Source organism: Pseudomyrmex gracilis, unplaced genomic scaffold (genome assembly GCF_002006095.1).
Source record: "Pseudomyrmex gracilis isolate BER0280 unplaced genomic scaffold, ASM200609v1 scaffold_1, whole genome shotgun sequence".
NCBI lineage: Eukaryota > Metazoa > Arthropoda > Insecta > Hymenoptera > Formicidae > Pseudomyrmex > Pseudomyrmex gracilis.
Genome location: NW_018020585.1, coordinates 1,190,501 through 1,208,663, shown reverse-complemented (window position 1 = coordinate 1,208,663; position 18,163 = coordinate 1,190,501). Strand labels below are relative to the sequence as shown.

The 18,163-nt window shown below is 32.6% G+C and overlaps 5 protein-coding genes across 10 annotated transcripts; all 5 read right to left on the bottom strand.

Moving 5' to 3' along the window:
- Positions 1-159: 159 nt before the first annotated feature.
- LOC109852452 (protein FAM210A) lies at positions 160-2,077 on the bottom strand. 2 transcript variants are annotated; one of them, XM_020423641.1, is made up of 6 exons: positions 1,459-2,077; positions 1,095-1,389; positions 872-1,017; positions 708-787; positions 547-565; positions 160-385 (listed from the first exon to the last, which is right to left on the bottom strand). In XM_020423641.1, the coding sequence occupies exons 1-6, from the start codon at positions 1,595-1,597 to the stop codon at positions 327-329; spliced, it is 738 nt and encodes a 245-aa protein (XP_020279230.1). In that variant the 5' UTR covers positions 1,598-2,077; the 3' UTR covers positions 160-326. The 2 variants fall into 2 exon arrangements, with proteins under 2 accessions (XP_020279230.1, XP_020279222.1); XM_020423633.1 differs by lacking the exon at positions 547-565 and having other exon boundaries at positions 1,459-2,069.
- Positions 2,078-2,550: 473 nt separating this feature from the next.
- LOC109852369 (angiotensin-converting enzyme-like) lies at positions 2,551-6,438 on the bottom strand. Of its 4 annotated transcripts, XM_020423486.1 has the most exons (14): positions 6,055-6,438; positions 5,848-5,897; positions 5,623-5,760; positions 5,340-5,498; positions 5,160-5,259; positions 4,944-5,087; positions 4,498-4,801; positions 4,249-4,401; positions 3,989-4,113; positions 3,734-3,909; positions 3,472-3,632; positions 3,264-3,386; positions 2,977-3,161; positions 2,551-2,894 (listed from the first exon to the last, which is right to left on the bottom strand). In XM_020423486.1, the coding sequence occupies exons 3-14, from the start codon at positions 5,623-5,625 to the stop codon at positions 2,773-2,775; spliced, it is 1,755 nt and encodes a 584-aa protein (XP_020279075.1). In that variant the 5' UTR covers positions 5,626-5,760; positions 5,848-5,897; positions 6,055-6,438; the 3' UTR covers positions 2,551-2,772. The 4 variants fall into 4 exon arrangements, with proteins under 4 accessions (XP_020279075.1, XP_020279056.1, XP_020279066.1 ...); XM_020423467.1 differs by lacking the exon at positions 5,848-5,897; XM_020423477.1 differs by lacking the exons at positions 2,551-2,894; positions 5,848-5,897 and having other exon boundaries at positions 2,972-3,161; positions 6,055-6,437.
- A 332-nt stretch (positions 6,439-6,770) lies between these two features.
- On the bottom strand, positions 6,771-9,399 carry LOC109852645 (coiled-coil domain-containing protein 113-like). 2 transcript variants are annotated; one of them, XR_002250020.1, is made up of 8 exons: positions 9,228-9,399; positions 9,043-9,165; positions 8,695-8,905; positions 8,382-8,618; positions 8,037-8,269; positions 7,777-7,976; positions 7,207-7,627; positions 6,771-6,887 (listed from the first exon to the last, which is right to left on the bottom strand). XR_002250020.1 is itself a non-coding variant. In XM_020423988.1 (7 exons), exons 1-7 carry the CDS (start codon positions 9,292-9,294, stop codon positions 7,508-7,510), a joined length of 1,191 nt encoding a protein of 396 aa, XP_020279577.1. In that variant the 5' UTR covers positions 9,295-9,399; the 3' UTR covers positions 7,062-7,507. The 2 variants fall into 2 exon arrangements, 1 of the variants encoding a protein (XP_020279577.1); XM_020423988.1 differs by lacking the exon at positions 6,771-6,887 and having other exon boundaries at positions 7,062-7,627.
- Positions 9,400-10,552: 1,153 nt separating this feature from the next.
- Positions 10,553-12,064, bottom strand: LOC109852710 (fas apoptotic inhibitory molecule 1). The gene is made up of 5 exons (XM_020424139.1): positions 11,990-12,064; positions 11,287-11,519; positions 11,082-11,207; positions 10,969-11,018; positions 10,553-10,785 (listed from the first exon to the last, which is right to left on the bottom strand). Exons 1-5 carry the CDS (start codon positions 12,007-12,009, stop codon positions 10,624-10,626), a joined length of 591 nt encoding a protein of 196 aa, XP_020279728.1. The 5' UTR covers positions 12,010-12,064; the 3' UTR covers positions 10,553-10,623.
- A 228-nt stretch (positions 12,065-12,292) lies between these two features.
- LOC109852446 (fumarylacetoacetase) lies at positions 12,293-14,907 on the bottom strand. Its single transcript, XM_020423620.1, has 8 exons — positions 14,688-14,907; positions 13,958-14,187; positions 13,732-13,872; positions 13,396-13,649; positions 13,103-13,309; positions 12,826-12,971; positions 12,525-12,642; positions 12,293-12,451 (listed from the first exon to the last, which is right to left on the bottom strand). Exons 1-8 carry the CDS (start codon positions 14,769-14,771, stop codon positions 12,375-12,377), a joined length of 1,257 nt encoding a protein of 418 aa, XP_020279209.1. The 5' UTR covers positions 14,772-14,907; the 3' UTR covers positions 12,293-12,374.
- Between the last annotated feature and the right edge of the window lie 3,256 nt (positions 14,908-18,163).

Here is an 18,163-nt window from a genome sequence, read left to right as displayed (position 1 = left end):
TTTGTATCGCACTTTCGTCAAGACTGAAAAACAAAGAAGTTGGATCCGTATTGACAATCGCGATTCAAACTAATTTGTTTTAAACATTTAGGTGAATGCATTGTATTCATAGGAAATGCATTTCAAAATGAGATACAGAATAGACATAAAATTCAGGACTTCAATTCACATGTATGCTTTATGTCATAATACAGTTTACATTTATACAACCAGAAATATACATAATTATCATATGGTTAATTCTCGAGCTACGCCGAGCCCACATAGGTCCGACATAGTACGAGCGTAAATGTTACGATTTTGGCGGTTCCGTTTGTCGGTCCGTTTTAGACTCTGTCTTGAATTTTGTCTTGTGTTCTGCTGCATACTTGTTTGATTGCACTGGCTACAACACGATTAAAAATAAATTACGGAGCGTATACGTTACGCTGCTAAATAAAACATAAAGAGGTCTACATTATTCACGCGATAAGAACACCTCACAAAGAACGAAACCGACTGAGATCAATAAGATATACTTGAAATTAAGCAAAACCGGTAACCTACTCATAGTCTTGCTCGCAGACTGTACCGTGTGTGCGTGTAAAAAGAAAAGCAAAGGCAAGATAGATTTCAAATATAGACACACAGGTGGTTATATGTTATAACATAGTTTATTTCTTCAATTTCACCAGATGACATTGCATTTCAGGTATAGTATTACTCACCTCTGTTGATTTAAGTTTGAATGATGGTGCTTTTACATAACCTAATTTGCTCAGGTGTCTGATAGCCATTGTTGTTCCGCCTGTGTTTTAGTATTAATATGAGTGCACACAACGTAAATATTTAAATAAATATTTGGTGTATATAAGATATTAAAACTACATACCAATAGTAACAGTATATCGAAGCGGAGTAAATATCTTGTAAAGTGCATAAGTTATGGCCCAGTTACCTGCGCTTGAATTACGTACTAAATCCACATACCTCTCACTAAAATTTAAATATTCCAATAGCTGTACTATGTCCACACCACTGAAAATACGCACATTACATTATTCGTAAATAACAGTGAAATGAACTGTATGCCCTTCAAGTGCATCTATACGTACTTCCTAACAGCAGTATAGAATATAGCTACCCATCCTATAGATGTAATTACGTGTACAGGTATTAAAACATGCCAATAATCTTTAGTCATTTGTTTCATTTTTTGGAATACTGATAGTTTTTTTTCTTTCTCGGGAGATTTGCAGTCACCCTCAGAATTTTGCTTGATATCCGAATAGAATGCCAAAGTGATTTCATTTTTGTTAACATTCTGTCTTAGTGATCTTTGATACCCAAGTATATTATTTACAAAACCTAAAGAATTATACGATGCCGGTCTGTACCGATGATATCTTTCTGCAAGCGAAACAATTCTAATAACGCACATGAATGGCGTTTTTTGATGTTCGGCATGTCTGAGCTTACCGGGAAATGCTGACTTCCACCGTGTTGTGTTCACGCGACACATACAACACGTTGATAACGGAAGATACTTCGTCAGCAATGTCGAGGCATTGCCGAATTCGAAGCTAAATCTCAATCCACGAGTCAAGATTATATCCATGTTTTAAAAATACTGCTGCACGTTTACTAACCAACAATTGTCACACTCTTTCTAGCAAGTTATTTCTCACGTCGAGATAGATTTACATTACACGAAACTTAGTCAATCGTACACTACACTAATCCACGTTTTTCTGTTATAATATTAATATGTGTACATATATATTTCTCACAATAACTTAAGTTAAAATGTTACGTTGTTTTCGGAAATAACCGGACATGACAATCAGATGATCGAACAAGCGTACAAACATACGCAAGATGACGCGAAGAAGAGGAGGGAGCAATTTTAGCGCTACCAATGCCACCATACAACTGATATGAGCGAATATACACCAAAGCAGCAGCAGAGAGAAAACTAATCGCTTTTCCGCCCTGTAAGCCAGCGCATTGTCAATGAGCGATGCACAACTACGTAGCCAAGTCCACGAACGACTTGTCGATATGTACGTTATGTTCAAACGTGGACATGGTTCTATTCCATGCTATGTTCACAATCGTGCGGTTCTATTCCGTGCTATGTGCACAAGTTCAAGTGCCGAGTTGAGAAAGATCGAACAGCCGGCCAGCACCGACAGTACCGAGGTGGTGGGAGTACGCACACAACGTGACTAAAGTAAAGTCACGTGACGTTACTTTAATAAGTAACGTCACGTTTTTAAAGACACGTAACTAGAAAAATAAAGTCACATGATTTTAGTCACGTGTTGTTTTTCATCTCCTTTTTGTCACGTGATTTTACTTTAGTCACGTGTTGGAAAAAGTGTCAGAATTGAGAAAATGACCACATGGTTCGACGCGTCTTGACGAGTTCTAAGAGTAAATTTTGTTTTGATATTCCGCCTGCAACCCATCGATTTTCGCGTTTGAAAGTGTTTTCGATGCCAGCACAGCATAATCGATTTTCTTCAAATACTTTTGTTGTCTTGATATCAGAACTTTTAAGAATGCTATGTCATCTTCGTTATTGCAAAGTCAAAAAAAATAGTAGACATTTTATATAAAAAATATAACGTCGCGCTCAGTTTGAAGTTTGCTTACGTATATTACGTGCACTTTGCAAAAACAGAAATAAAGAAAAAAATAAAAATAAGATCCAATTATTTATAACAACACTGTGCGAAGGTGTATACGCATATAAATATAACTTTGAGTCACCAAAATATGGAATAAACATTAGTAAATAAAAACTTTATAGATTACAAATAATAATAGGGGGAATACATTTCCAATTTCATTGTTCTGTGCACTATTTTGATACCACTGAGCAAACAGTCCTGAAACAAAATGAAAGATTCCTAATTTGAGGAGATATATTTTGCACTTTTAATAGATAATACTTTAAATCGTAACAAACGCGAATATTAATTTGAAGTCAACCTCTGTCGTCGCGACTTGTGATCCAACCGATGACTGGCTGCATTTCGTTCTGTCGTTTTAACCACGCATTTAAAGGCTCAAAATAATTGAGCATGGCACCAGCGTCTATTCTACTCGTTTTACCTCTTGTCATTTGCCTGACAACATCTTGCCATGGTCTAGAAGCTCCGATCGACAGAATGTCTCTGTAAAAAATGTAAATACAGACTTCTCTTTTTCTTCTTCTGATAATATTTATTTTATAATATCTAATATTATCATTTTATATTTTCGTAAATATTACATACGATAATAGACGACCTGCTTCGCGTGACCTATAAACATCGCAAGTATGCAATTCTCCGGTGTGACCAGAAATTTCACATAGTGACTGGAACAATTGAAATTGTAAAACAACGCTTACAAAATACCTAAAAATTAATAGAAACGTAGAAGGGTTTGTCTACATATAATTAATAACATCCGGAAACACATTTATAAGATATATATTCGTACTTAGTATAAAGACTATCCGCTGGAATGTGATACTTCGCTGCCGGATCAAAATTTCTTTCGGTTCTAGGTACAGGTGGGATAATGCCCTGATATTGCAATCTTAATTCCCACCAGCGTGCCGTCATATCTTCAACGCCATCGCTGAAGACGTGCCATCTCCACTAGTAAAAAATAAATAACAATAAATTTGATTATTTTTGAAAAATATAATATTATTTCTATAAATAGTTAAAGAAACTGTAAAATTATTACTGTTAGTTACCTGATCAACTATATAAGCGAATGGCAAATAAGCCACCTTACGGAGTGCCAATAGCATCAGAAAATTTATATTACTCTCATAATCATCCGTTAAGTTACTGTACAATCCGATTTTGTGTAAATGTTGAGGAGTAAATACAGACAAAACAATTGCGTCGCCAACGGCTTCGTAAAATCCTTATTAAAAACTAGTTGGTTAGAAATATTGAGTTCAACAGAATATTGAGTTTCAAAAAACAAAAAAACAAAAATATACCTGGAATCGCTTCGTTTCGAAATAATAACGGATGATCCTTATATTGTAAATAATATTGCAAATGCGCCATTTCATAATGTGTCGATAATAGATCTTCCATTGTTACTCTAGTACACTGCTTTATTCTACACAATGATATTAAGATCATGGTTAAAAAAACAATTTTGCTATTCGATGTAACATAAAGAGAGAGAAGAATTAAAAGTTAAAAAGAATTAATTTAATAACAGATGATTAATAGCAATTACACAGAAGCTGACCTGTAATCAACTTTATTACAAAAATCCCATGCACTAGGAGTGCACTTCACTTCCCTATCAATAGGTTTTTCAAATATGGAAAATTTCCAGAATTCCGGCGGCATCGGTTTCATTCCGAGTGACGTAAAGAACTCCTCCGCTATTTGGAACATCCTTTATTAACCGTAAACATATTCTTTCATAATATCAGTCTTATATTATGAGAGAGCTTGTGTTATAATGTATCGTACAATTTGTAAAAAATCTTACCTTAGCGGAGTAATGTTCTGTATCATCATATCCAAAGTGACATCGAGTTTTCTGCTCGCAGGAAAAGGTTGTACTAGTTCGAATAAATTTTCCCAGTTTTGGGCCCACATATTTCCCAAAATATGAGCCGGTAAAGGTCCATCTTCTCGTATTCTATCACCGTATCTTTCAAACAGTTTCAATCGCACGTAAGTGAAAAGATTCTTATAAAGCGGAGTTATTGCGGACATGACTTCCGCCATATTTTGCTGGAAATATTCGTCTTCGAACAATTCTCTTATCTGATCGCCGGCATCGGCAAAACCTTCGACAGAAAACAATTTCATGATCTTTTAACATAATCTCTCACAGAGTAAAAGTTTATAAAACACGGTTTATAATCTTATGTAAATATTTTATATAGAGTACATGCGTGTTATATTAATCACTTAAAAACTATCATATACCGTTTAATCTAGCTGCTTGATTGGCCAATTGAACATATCTTAAATATTTGTTTACAAGTTGTGGACCGATTGCCTCGTGCCAAGCGTGCCAGTAATACAATAGTTCATCATAGTCCTTTGACTGCGCCATTATGTTATTTATATCTAAAGATGATTTACATATAAAATATGTATATACACATTGTTATTTTTACATATTTAAGTTGAAGAACTCACCATGATCCAAACTCATATTACATTTGACGTCAAATTCTTTGTACGGACATACCCTGGCTTTAACGTAAAGTTCCTTCATCTCGGTTATCAAGCGGTGTATCTGGAAATCAGTAGTAGTGCGTAAATAATTATATAAACAAGATTGCCTGAGCCGTATTTATTTTATCGTTTTATTTTTACCTCGTTAAATTTATCGTCAGTCAAGGAACTCCGACCTTTAGTAGCGATTAATTTAAGTTGTCTTCGCGCTAAAGTATCCGGTATTCGACTCCATGCAAATGTAATTACTTTACGCCAAGAGGCTCTGTCAAACTTTAGTTTCAGTGTTTGTTCATCTATCTGATAATAAAACGATACAAAACATCATTTAACAATTTATATATAAATTATTTGTAAACAATTTATTGTTCATTAATTAGTATAAACACATTAGTGGTATAATTTTAAAACACAAGTGTTGTACCATTTTTTGACGATTTGCCTCAGTAACATTAGTCGCAAAATTCCATTGGGCCGTCGTCGTTGTTGCACATTTTAACAAAGCTTCCTTTTCATATTCTCTGAGAAATAAAAGTGCGTCTCCCAAGTTCACATTAAGACCCTTTAAGTGAGACAAAAAACAGTAAAATGTCAAAACACAAGCTCATATTATCCATAAGTAGCATTTCCTCATAAATATAGTTTTTACTTGATCTCTCGTTGAATCACAGAGTTAAATATAAATACACCTTGCAGTATCTTAAATAGTAAAACATTAAAATACAAAATGCTAATTACAATTTTAAGTGTACCAAATAACTTAACGTATATTCGAGAACAATTATCATATAATTTTTCAAGCATAACCGCAGATTTAATTTTTAAGAAGAAATGCATGAAATTCGCGCTACTTTACCTCTAAATATCTTCCATATATTTCTCTGTGTAACAGAATTACGAGAAACACAATTCGAATTCCTAATGTCGCCATTCCCATTTGCATATTTACCGCTGTACTAGCAATTGACATAACAAGCTGCTCGCACACTTTGAGATATTTTTCATTCTCTTTCGAGAGAAATCTCAACTTTCCACAATGCAAACGGATAAGCACAATGATGATTCAAATATAACATTCAGTACTGATTGAAGAACCGAAGCCTCAATGCTCTCGTCGCGACAAAACTGATTCATGGCAGAAAGACAGACAAGCGGGTCTTTCCGGGACGGATGAGCGAAAAGAGGAAGGGACAGGCACTATCGGTGCGTGAAGCGTAACTACTCAACGCATCGCGGCGCACGCCAAAATCTTCAAACATCGTTTTATCTTCGCAATTACTCGGATAAATGTGTCACAGTAATTAAATCTGCAAAAATCTTTCTACAAGTGTGAGATTTTATAACGCTATTATGGAATAGTGTGTTATTTTATTTTAATTTTCTTACTGCTACAAAAATGTGAACTGTTTTGAAGTGAAAAAATCATATTTTATACATCACGAAGACACCGTTTGTGTATTTATTTTAAAAAATTAGCAATAAAATATGTACAAAAAATATGTACGTAATACTAAATTTAGTTTTTCTTGTAAATAACGGTATGTACATATATATATATCTCAGAACTTCCTTTGTCTTGTAGATAAATACCGTAATTTTAATTATCTTTCCTAGTGGCGCAATCAGTGACAGCAAGACCGTGCAAGAATTGTTGTACGGAGTTGTTTCCACGCTTTATGAATAATCTCTCTTTAATAATAAGGGATTCTTGTAGCAAGGAATATTAGAAACCATTGTAATTATGTTTTTACTAGGTCTTATTGCATTATGTCATATTACTTAATGTATTTTTTGTAGTAAAAGTAAAATAGAAATCTTTTTATTCATAAAATTTATTCAAAGTTTAAATGTTATAGATGAATTATTGGTAAAAAATATTTCTTCACAATATAACCTTTAATTGAAATATTGACAAACAAGCTGCAATCTGTTAAATGTAAGTTTTGATTTGTGAAAGGAATGACCCGGTGTGCTTTGTATCTGTCTTGAAAACATACACATTACTTACAACGGTACATCTATTTTCTACGGTAGAAGTGGACACATAATATTTTTTGTTATGATGAGAGAGAATTCCACGTAACTATGTTCATCATTACGTACGATTTATATATTATTACATGACAGTAGAATATGCAAATATGTCAATTGTTTTTTCTAAACATAGAAACTTAAAAAATTGGAAGAATAGATATATTTGACAACTAAAGAATTTGTACGATGTAATATAAGTACTAATATGATATTGTTGTGCAGCAGAGAGAGAGAGAGAAGAGCACTTTATATTTAGCACATGTATTTCACAGTTATTACTTATTGAATTTTACCGTTACTTGTTGAATCTTCAATTGTCTGCTTAATTGCTTGTGAATTTTATGTAATTTGTCAAGTTCGGCGCGCACTTTAATGAAATCTATGACACTCGGAACCTGCATTAATGATAAGTTTTATATAAACAATTAAGTAACATAGATAATTGCGTATATTTTTTTGTTTTTCTTTTCTAACTCTTTGATATTTTTAAAATTAAAAACATAAAAGTTTTATAAAAATATATCACAATGTTGAGAGATATTACAAAAAAGTCTTTCGATAGTGACGTTATGGACAGTAGTTTCTCTTTTGATTTCTTTATTTCGGTCTTTATAACTTCTTTTTCCGATTGCAATTTTAAAATTTCTTCTTCATTAGAAGCGATCTCCTTTCTTATATTGTTTAGTGTAAATGTTAAGTTATTCAATTTTTCCTTCTGCTTTGCCAACATGACGCCATAATTACCTGCATTAAACGCAACAATTTATATTTTAAAAAAAGATCATAGTATATCCATTTCTTCACCTGCTACTTTCTTCATTTGAAGCAGACACTGAAATTTTTCGTCGATTTGTCGTATGCAAACTTGATTTTCTATGTTCAATTGTTCGAAGTCTATGGCGCGTAGAGCCTCACCCATTTGTTTTCTATGCTGCAGCTGTAGCTTAACTTTCCTTATTTGAGTCTTCACAGTAGCCGTTTTCAACCTGAGTCGTTCTATTGTAATATCAATTTCTTTCAATGATTCCTCTATAAATCTACATAAAATCGAAAATGTATTATATACATTATATATTTATATATTTGTTTTTCTTTTGTGTCTTTAAATAAAAATGAACAAGAATAAATTAATCAAATATTATATAACACCTAATAAACTTTTCAGCTGGTATTTTGCCAGTAATGCTATCTATGCCTTTTTTCACTATATTCTCTTCAAACTCTTCTTTAAAGCTATTAATTTCATCAATGCTAATTTCCTTTTCTTCAATTTGTGCTTGCAGACGTATGTGTTTCTTCGTCCACAGTTCTTCAAGTGTTATCAGTCCTTTTTGCCTTTCTCGAATTTCTGTATTTATCATATCAATACGGTACGCGTACGGAATTCTATAGTTATAATTATTTGAATTGTCGGTAAGTAATTCGAGACAGTAATGAAAATTGTAACGTTTGTTGAACTAACTTTCCTGTTATTTCTTTTTGTATTCCTTTCTCCGTTAAAATACTTGGCGACTTGAGATGTCGACTTCCGGATTGAAAGCTGATAATACTTCCTGCATCTTTTTCGTAAAGATTCAAAACACTTCCGGCTGCGCTCGTAACAGCTGAATGTTGACTGCGTTGAGGAGCGATTTTCTGTATTCGTTTAGCAGCTTCTAAGGTTTGCATTATTGCTAAAAAAGATACGTTAAAAAGAACTTAAAGTAATAATATTTTCTAAATATTATACTTTAAAATATAATATAAAGTGTGTAATAATGTGAATTAAAAAAATTTGATATAGATATAAATTAAATAAATTGTGTATTACTTTGAATACTTTCAGGATCTCGACGCATGAGATATTGTTCGTAAACTTCATTTTCTAACCTTAACAATAAATTCGAACGAACGACAATTTCGATTGCCTCTTGTAGTTCTGCGTCTGTCATGTCTAGAAATCAATAAAACGTTTCAGATATAATTAGATATAATCAGATATGTGTTTTCTCTCACCTTCATAACAGATTTCATCTTGTTTTGCAGATCCGTAACTGTAAACACTGGTTTGTTGTGAGAACATTTTTAGATCTCCAAGTTTAATTTGCTAATATATTATTTGTTAATATGTAACTTTAAAAAGTGTAGGATAGGTGAGTTTTTTTTTTACACTTATCGCATACATATTTTTTTAAATAATTTCTGTTACGTGAATATGTCGTGAAAGTGTAAGTTTTTTTTTCAGTTGTTTTTAATTTTATATAATACTTAAATATTTGAAGCAAAACATACGAGAAAACTATAAATTCACACTTTCTATTAATTATGTTTATTTTATTATACATTTAATAAAAATAGTAAAGATATATTAGATACGTTGTACAAAATTACACACATTACACATGGCACATTAATTAATAATGTCTAAATCTAAAAGATCTTTATCTTTTTTAAGAATAATATTTCTCTCAAAATTATTTTACATTTGTGTGTGTTTGTGTTGTTTTGTGAAGAGACATGTATGATATCCTAGACAGTAAATAATGAAAAGCGATTTTGAGACAGTCCGTCGTATATGTAGAGAAAATTAAAAATGTAACTAAAGTCACGTAACAGGAAAGTGTAGAAAAACAACACGTGAAAATAACGTGACTGTAATTTATATTATATATAACATTAAATAATACATATTATATATATAATTTATTATATATTTATAATATTATACTTTATATTGTATTATATGTATTATATACATACTACAGTAATGTCACTGATCTCGGCCGCGCGGCCTTGGCGCAGTCACTGACCTCGGCCGCGCGGCCTTGGCGGGGTCATTGACCTCGGCCGCGCGGCCTTGGCGGGGTTACTGACCTCGGTCGCGCGGCCTTGACGGGGCACTGACCTCGGCCGCGCGGCCTTGGTGGGGGAGGGTCACTGACCGCTGCCGCGCGACCGCGGCGGGGTCAATGACCTCGGTCGCGTGACTGCGGTGGAGTCACTGACCTCGGCCGCGCGATCGCGGCGGTGTTACTGACTTCGGTCACGTGACGGTATATGTATATATACATATATGCGTATGTGTGTGTAGTATATATAGATATAGAATATTACATATAATATATATAATATTCTCTTTTTTACCCTTTTCTTTGTTAAGTGACTTTAGTCACGTGTTGTTTTTCCACTTCTCTCTCTCACTATTTTTTGAGTTTGATGCGTTATTTCTGACATTTCTCATATGTGTATTATATGGTTTATAAAACGTATATACTATCTGTCATCGCGATGACAGGTTGTGTTCACTGACAACACGTTAAATAAAAATAACAATAGGGTGCGCGTAGCGCGCGCCTGTGTTGTGCTAGTAAATACAAATGAACTATCTAAAATACAGAACAATATATTCTAGTTACGAGATTTCCATTAAAGCTTCTTGCTGTATTTCAACATCATTGACGTACAAAACGTACGCTATACCAATGTCCTTCTGTTCTGAACTGTAAGACCTGATTGTAGCCGGTAAATCGCCAATGGAGAAGAGAATTTCTGCACCACCGTCCGTAAATTCATTCTGTATACCAAATATTATATTCAAAATTTAAAGTAACCGAGGCTTATGCGTTTCGAAAAGCTAATTGAAACATAATTTAGAAGTTTCAAGTGATTTAACAAAGTGCAGACATGTTTCACTAAATAATATCTTAATTAATAATATACATTGTTTCTTAAATAAGATTTAAAATTTTATAATTACCTCGACTTCAATTTCTTGTCCATTTATCCACACATTATGAGCCTGTTTGTCTACAAATATATGAAAAAATCAAAAATTATTTTGATAAATATAAAATCGTTCTCGTTAATTACCTAACACAATTCTATATTCTTCGTTTCCAACTTTGGCTAACCAAGTTTCCAGTATTTTAGATTGCGACTGAACAAACTGCTTATAACTCTTTCCATTTACCCACAACGAGTAAGAATATTTCAGACCTGTATTGAATCGTATCACGATAAAACGATAAAATATTTGTCGTCGCGTGCGAAAGAATAAGATCTAATAATAATCTACCTGGCATTGGATCAACCCTGATCACGAATTTGGTATTATTAAATACAAAGACTTCGTCACCGACCAAGCGAAACATCCAGTCCCTGTGAACTATTTCATTACCATCGATCTTTACCACACGTCGGCCTGTTGCCGTTCCATGTTCGAATTCTACCACATGATTTCCGTCACTTAAAGGAACTGTCCATTTAGCGGTAGGGTCATCTGGTGAGCTTTCCAAATTATGAAGACTTCTACAGAGAAATATAATCAACTAAATAATGTAATAGAAAATAAATAAAAAAGAAATAAACAGTAAAATAATATGTTATTTATACAAGAAAAATTACGCACTTATTTTATTATAAAATTATTATCATAAATATATACATATGTATATGATGTAGCGTTCAATATTTTACTTTTAGAACTTTTAGCATACCTATATTATATAAAAAAGACAGCGCGTGTACATGTGCAAATAAAGCTTAAACGAAACGTATGTTTATTAAGCTATAAAAACAGTTACATTTCCAGTACGTGATCATTACTGCTCGTAAATATAAGTGCAATGTGAGACCTTGACAGTTGCTTATATTTTCAGGAGTGAAACATTAGCAGAGATAAGCTGATATATATAATTTAGCGTATAATAACTTTTTTTAGAAAAATAAAATATATTTATAACTTCTTTTTTAATTAAAATCTGTATAAATTTACTCACCGAAGTAGAACGCCTGCCATGCTTCTTCTGGTTGCACCTGTACTGGCCTTCTTATTGATCCGCTCTGACTATGACTTTTGTTCCAATCAATAATAGAGTTACTTTACGTCGTACCACATATTATTTTTTTAAACACATTCCAGTAAGTTGTTTTCTTTTTAATTGTTTTATAAGGTACAATTGATAATATGTTTCTCTATATACATATACAAATATTATAAAAAATTAATTATTAAATCTTACTACTGACGAAAAAATTGAGAGAATGTACACACACGTACTAGAAGAATTTTATTAAAATGCAAGATAGCAAACATGTATAAACAAATGTGGTTTGTATTTTCATACATTTTTTATTTGATAGTTTTATGTATTTTTATACATTTTACTCTGTGTGAGCAGGTAACAATTTACCCGTGCACGACCCGAAACCGATTCTGTAACCATCACCGACACAATAACCTGGAAGACATTGTTTATAAAAATGACCGTGTAATTTTCAGACATACACCAAATAATTCATATTTGCACTTACCGCGCAGAATTATCTCGTCCCCGTCTTGAAGAAACTTTCTCGTAGTACCGTCTTTTAAAGAAATAGAACGTGTTCCTTTCCAAGATAATTCCAGCATAGAACCATAAGAATCCGAAGTCTAAGAAGATTTTTTGTAAATAATCAAAGCTGCATAATATATAATCGGTTTGGAAAAAATAGATAAAGTATATGATATTTTATAAAACTTTACTGTACAACTATTTATCACATTAAACGTGCCGAGAATTAACAATAGAACAGAAATCTACAGTATAATAGAACAAATGTTTTGAACACACACCTCTCCGCTTATAGTTCCAGAAGCCATTAAGTCACCAGGATTAATGTTACATCCAGTGACAGTGTGATGCGCCAGTTGTTGTTGCGGAGTCCAATACATGTATTTGAAGTTACTTCGGCATATAGTTGTGACTACACCACTTGGAGCTGCAAAACCAAAAATACAACCGTAAGCAATATAAGTAATATAATCGTAAGTAATATAAAAAAAATAGTAAATAATTAATTTGTGCATTCTAAAAAAAAAAAAAGAAACATAAGAAAATATCGATTCTCACGTTTAAGATCTATCTCCAATTTAATATCGAAGTTGCAAGATTTGTCATGCTGCAAATAGGAAAATGGCGTTGGATCTTGGCTCATATTGGGTACTTTGAAGGGTTCTAGAGCTTCCATTGTAATCACCCACGGAGAGATTGTAGTTCCGAAATTTTTTGCGCCGAATGGACCTAATGGAACGTACTCCCACTTTTGAATATCACGTGCTGCAGAATAGAAATTGAATGTAGAAAATAAAACAAACTGAAATTAAATCAATATACATTTCAGCAAAACGTAATTATTATCGCACCACTCCAATCATTCATTAAAACCATCCCAAAGATATGATCATAAGCTTTCGAGGCTGGAATAGTATCGCCAAGATTTGTAGGTGGTCCACCAACGAAGAAAGCAACTTCGAGCTCAAAATCCATCAATCTACTAGGGCCGAAAGCCGGCGCTGCGCCCTCAATCGGAAGTGTCTGACCGCGTGGCCGTCTTATAAATGTGCCTGATACGACAACGGAACTTGCTCTTCCGTGATAGCCAACCGGCAAATATTTCCTAGTTATTTGATATAGAGTTTTAAACAGATTTAAAATATATATAAACCAGCATATATAATCATCTATTGAAAAGACGTTACCAATTTGGTAACAGTGCATTTTCTTTGCCACGGAACATAATTCCTGTATTTGTTGCGTGATGAATAGAGGAGAAGAAATCCGTGTAGTCGCCGATTTTCGCAGGCAAATGCATCGTTGCGTTCTTCTGTGCGATAAACACTCTAAAAACATATTACAAAAATGTTACAATAATGGTTTTAAAAAAATCTATATCTGCAGCATAATATTTAGTTATCTCTGTCTTACTTTGAACGAATAGTTGGATTTTGTAAAGTAGGATTGCCCGAAGAAAGTAACTCTTGGAGTTTCGCTCTTGCTTCTAGCCATGCTGGTCTTCCCAGAGACATAAAATCATTGAGACAGTCACGGCGGAACACATCTTGCTTATCTTTTAACAAAGGGCCATCAAAATAGTTTGCGATAGCGTTCAAATTTAAAATTTCATCGCCAATTGCCACCCCTATTGTCTTTTCAGGCTGAAAAATAATATATTCTATGTAAATATTTATATTTATACATGTATTATACATATTTTATTACTTAATACTTAAAAATTATTGTCATTTTGTTTTAAATCAATTACACGTAACATTTTGTGTATATTTTAAAATTATTCTCCGAACAAATCGAGTGATGATAGTGTACCAACTGGTGGTATTGCATTATGAATACAATCGAAAATATTTTTTACTAGGTGGCGTTAACAACACATTCCATTTATTTTTTTTTTTGCGTAGATATATACAAGCAACATACAATAATTTGTATCTAATATATATTACATATTATTTTTGCATTTTTTAAACTATTATAACGTTGTATGACTGCGAAAAATGTCCTTATATTATAATATATACATCTAATGAAGAAATATTCTAATAATCTATGTCTCAAAGTTACACAATAATAAAATTATGTAATAAAACAAAATATACGCATGTTGACTAGTTACACAATGTAATAACATCTTACTCACGATATCTTTCGTAGAAAAGACTCCGTACGGTAAATTCTCAATCGGAAAATCGCAATCTGCCGAGTAATTGATGAAAGATTTCATGGTTACAGCTGTTACAAACGAACGACTGTTCGACTGTTGACTATTTTCCAGCCCGAGACGTTACGAGATAAGTTCTACGTGTTTGTAGGCTCGCCTCTCTAGGCCAACAGGTCGTATAATATATGTAAATGTATTTTATGCGTTTGTACCGACGAGCCTCCGGTTTAACTGGTTCTGTTCACAAATACAACAAAAACTTCAGTCGTAAACTTCAAATAGCTGATGATTAGATAAAGTTACATAGACAGCATTTAACGCGATATAAGTATTATCACTCACAAATATGTTCTAGTTTACTCTTTCTTTAAGTGATTGTATAAAATTAAGAGAGTTTTCTTTAACAAATTATTTCATTTTGATATTTCATTTTATTTTAATTAAGTTGTGCATCGCGCAGCAGCAATTAACAAACCAATGTTTATTGATTAATTTACTTGATGTGATACTCTCTCTGTATGTATTTCTTACAATACGTTTTGAAAAATAAAAGATAAAAGAAGAGATTGAGATTCACATATTTTAATAACTTGGGATAACAGCAGTTTATTAGACATTGATATACAGTGGATAATAAGGGCGATTAGGTCGATAGGTGATATTCGTGAACAGCGTGGTTACGTTCCAGCAATCATCCCCGCATCGCCGCATACTCTCGCTTCTCTCATTTAACGAAATAGTCGCACACGCATGTACATATATATATATATATATATATTGTCTCTATGTATATATAAATGTATTTCTCATTACGTACAGTATACAAGGACAGCTTTCTCCTCGTATTTCCGAGGCTTTCTCGCTAAATGCTAACCGGTACTCTCATTGTTTTTTGGAAGACTTGGGACTTTGTTGTTTTCTTGCCTTGCTTCGTTACCAACTTAGGCTAATAACTGGATTAACAATTAACGATAACGAGATCAAGGGCTTGTATAGTCGGCGTGATAAATCGCCTCTAAAGGAACTTAGATATATATTATTACGCTTATCAAAGACAGAGTCTCCTTATTTCAATAACATAACGTGAAAGATTGTTTGTTGTTTACATACACACGCATTTCTCGTCGATGTAGACTATCGAAGAAAACGAGCTGTAACGACAAACGTAATCGCTAGCGTAAATTTTGCAAGAAGAAATTCTACGATCTAATAGTAAATGTAATGCGCAGTGAATTCGAATAAATAATATAAGTGTCTAAAAAAAAATATTCAAAAAACACGATCTCAAAGATAGATAAAAACTTGCAAATTGCGCAATTTAAAAAAAACGCGCATAATACATACACTACGTGCAATGTGTGTGCGCGCATAAAATACACTATAAAAATTAAATATAAAGTTTCTCTTGTAAAACAAACTTTATATATATTTAATCCTGTCGCCAATATAATGCGTGAATGTAATGGCATTTTATATATGTATATATATGTATATATATACAAACCTTTACATATTCACAATTCATCGATTAGCTACAAAAAATTATTATACCATGTGCGGCTCTACACGTTGTAACTGTACAAGTAACATAATTTCTGTGTGTGAACAGATCTATTACATACTTTAATGTCGCTATTAGTAACAATTGCTAAACTATCTTTATCTACTTTCTTAAATATACGCTAATATATACGTGTTGTTTATATACGCAACTTAAATAATTGGAAGTCTACAGGGACGAGTATACTTTCCGTACAAATATATCACTCTTTCCTTAAAAAACGATCATTTACACGGGAATTAGTAAGACGCGTATATATAATCTCGGGAAAGATTCGTTTATGAGTAGCATCGATTGCTATGTCGGCAGTGCCAACGACTATGACTAAAAAAACTCGCAACGCCGATAGAATTATGAATAATAAATAACAACAATTTGATATATAGAGTGTTTTCTTCTTTACAGGTATCGGTTTCTGGTCAGATGAATTTTGTTTAATTCGTTTTCCGCTCTAAAAATACATTTTGTCTCGCCTATCGGCTTATAATGATTACAAATGAACTCTGTGTTTGAACTCTGGATCAATAAATACAATTTAATCTCTCGCAGATAATGCAATGTTCTCACAACGTTCTCAGGACACGAGCTCGCGAAATTGTTTTAAGGCTGCTTTATCAAAACTCTAATATTTTTTCATATGATTTCACAATGAGATTTATGAATTTCTTAGAAATGATCATTTTTGAGGATATTTTCACGTTTTTGTTCGATAAAAGAAATCAGAATCTTCTATTGCAGCTTTTTGTATAAAAATATAGATAAAAGAGAATATCTTAAGAAGTGTTATCTCTTCAAAAACTGCTTTATAGCAAAAGATATACTTTACAATAATACTTTCTTTTAATTAAATTACAACTTGGATTCTTTTTTTTTTTTCAATTGTTTGGTTTTTGCCTCATTGATGCAGAGTTCAGCATTATGTAACGCGCTTATACTTTATACATTACGTACCTTTCGTAAAATTGACATCGCCCGATATAATCCATCAGCCAAGCGCAATTATTTCAATTACGTATGATTAACATCTTTGGCATTAAATTGCACGTGTGTATCAGGATATACCGATTATTCTCTACTTTGATTAATCCCACATTAATTTAACCCCAAATATACTAGTAGTACGGATCCTGGATCTAAACTGTGTCTTTGTCCTAAATATGTCCTCTTAAGCTAATTTTTTTTTTTTTTTCATGACGACATCGCAGTCGTCGGCGAAGAAGAAAATGCGATGGGTTCCGAAAATGTACATAAATACACTCATATTCTTTCGTATAATTATATCTAGATATGTTATTTTACTTATATGTTAAATTTCTTTTTCCTTTGTCATACTCTGGCGAGTGAGTTTCTGAAATCTATATAGAATCGTTCGGTAGTATCGTCGAACAGATCGAAACGTTCTCGTGGAGTCGTTCGTAGTGAGAAATTCACTTTGTAACACATTATATAGAACATTATATAGAATTAGTGATATTGAAATGTAAAACAATGATTTGAAACACTAAAAATGTGTAACAATAAAGATTAGAAAAGATTATATCCTATTAATATTTTAATTATGTATGTAACAAAATTATAGTCAAAACAGGAATTGACTCGTTTCTAGAACACTCTAAGTGAATAAATTTCAATATAATCCATGATTCATGACTAGTATTGTGTGATGGGTATTTGTTCGTCTTTAACTTTAACAATAAGATCATACTCTCTTTTCTTCACGAAGAATAGTGTGATTGTACAATGCTAAAATGAAACGATAAGATAAATCTCTAACAGAATCGACAAACCGAAGGGGAATTGTTCGCATAAATATTTGAAAAAGCATGTACTTTCATGGGTTTGTGTTTTTTTTTTGTATTTCTTAAAATTTCAACACTAAATATATAATATATAT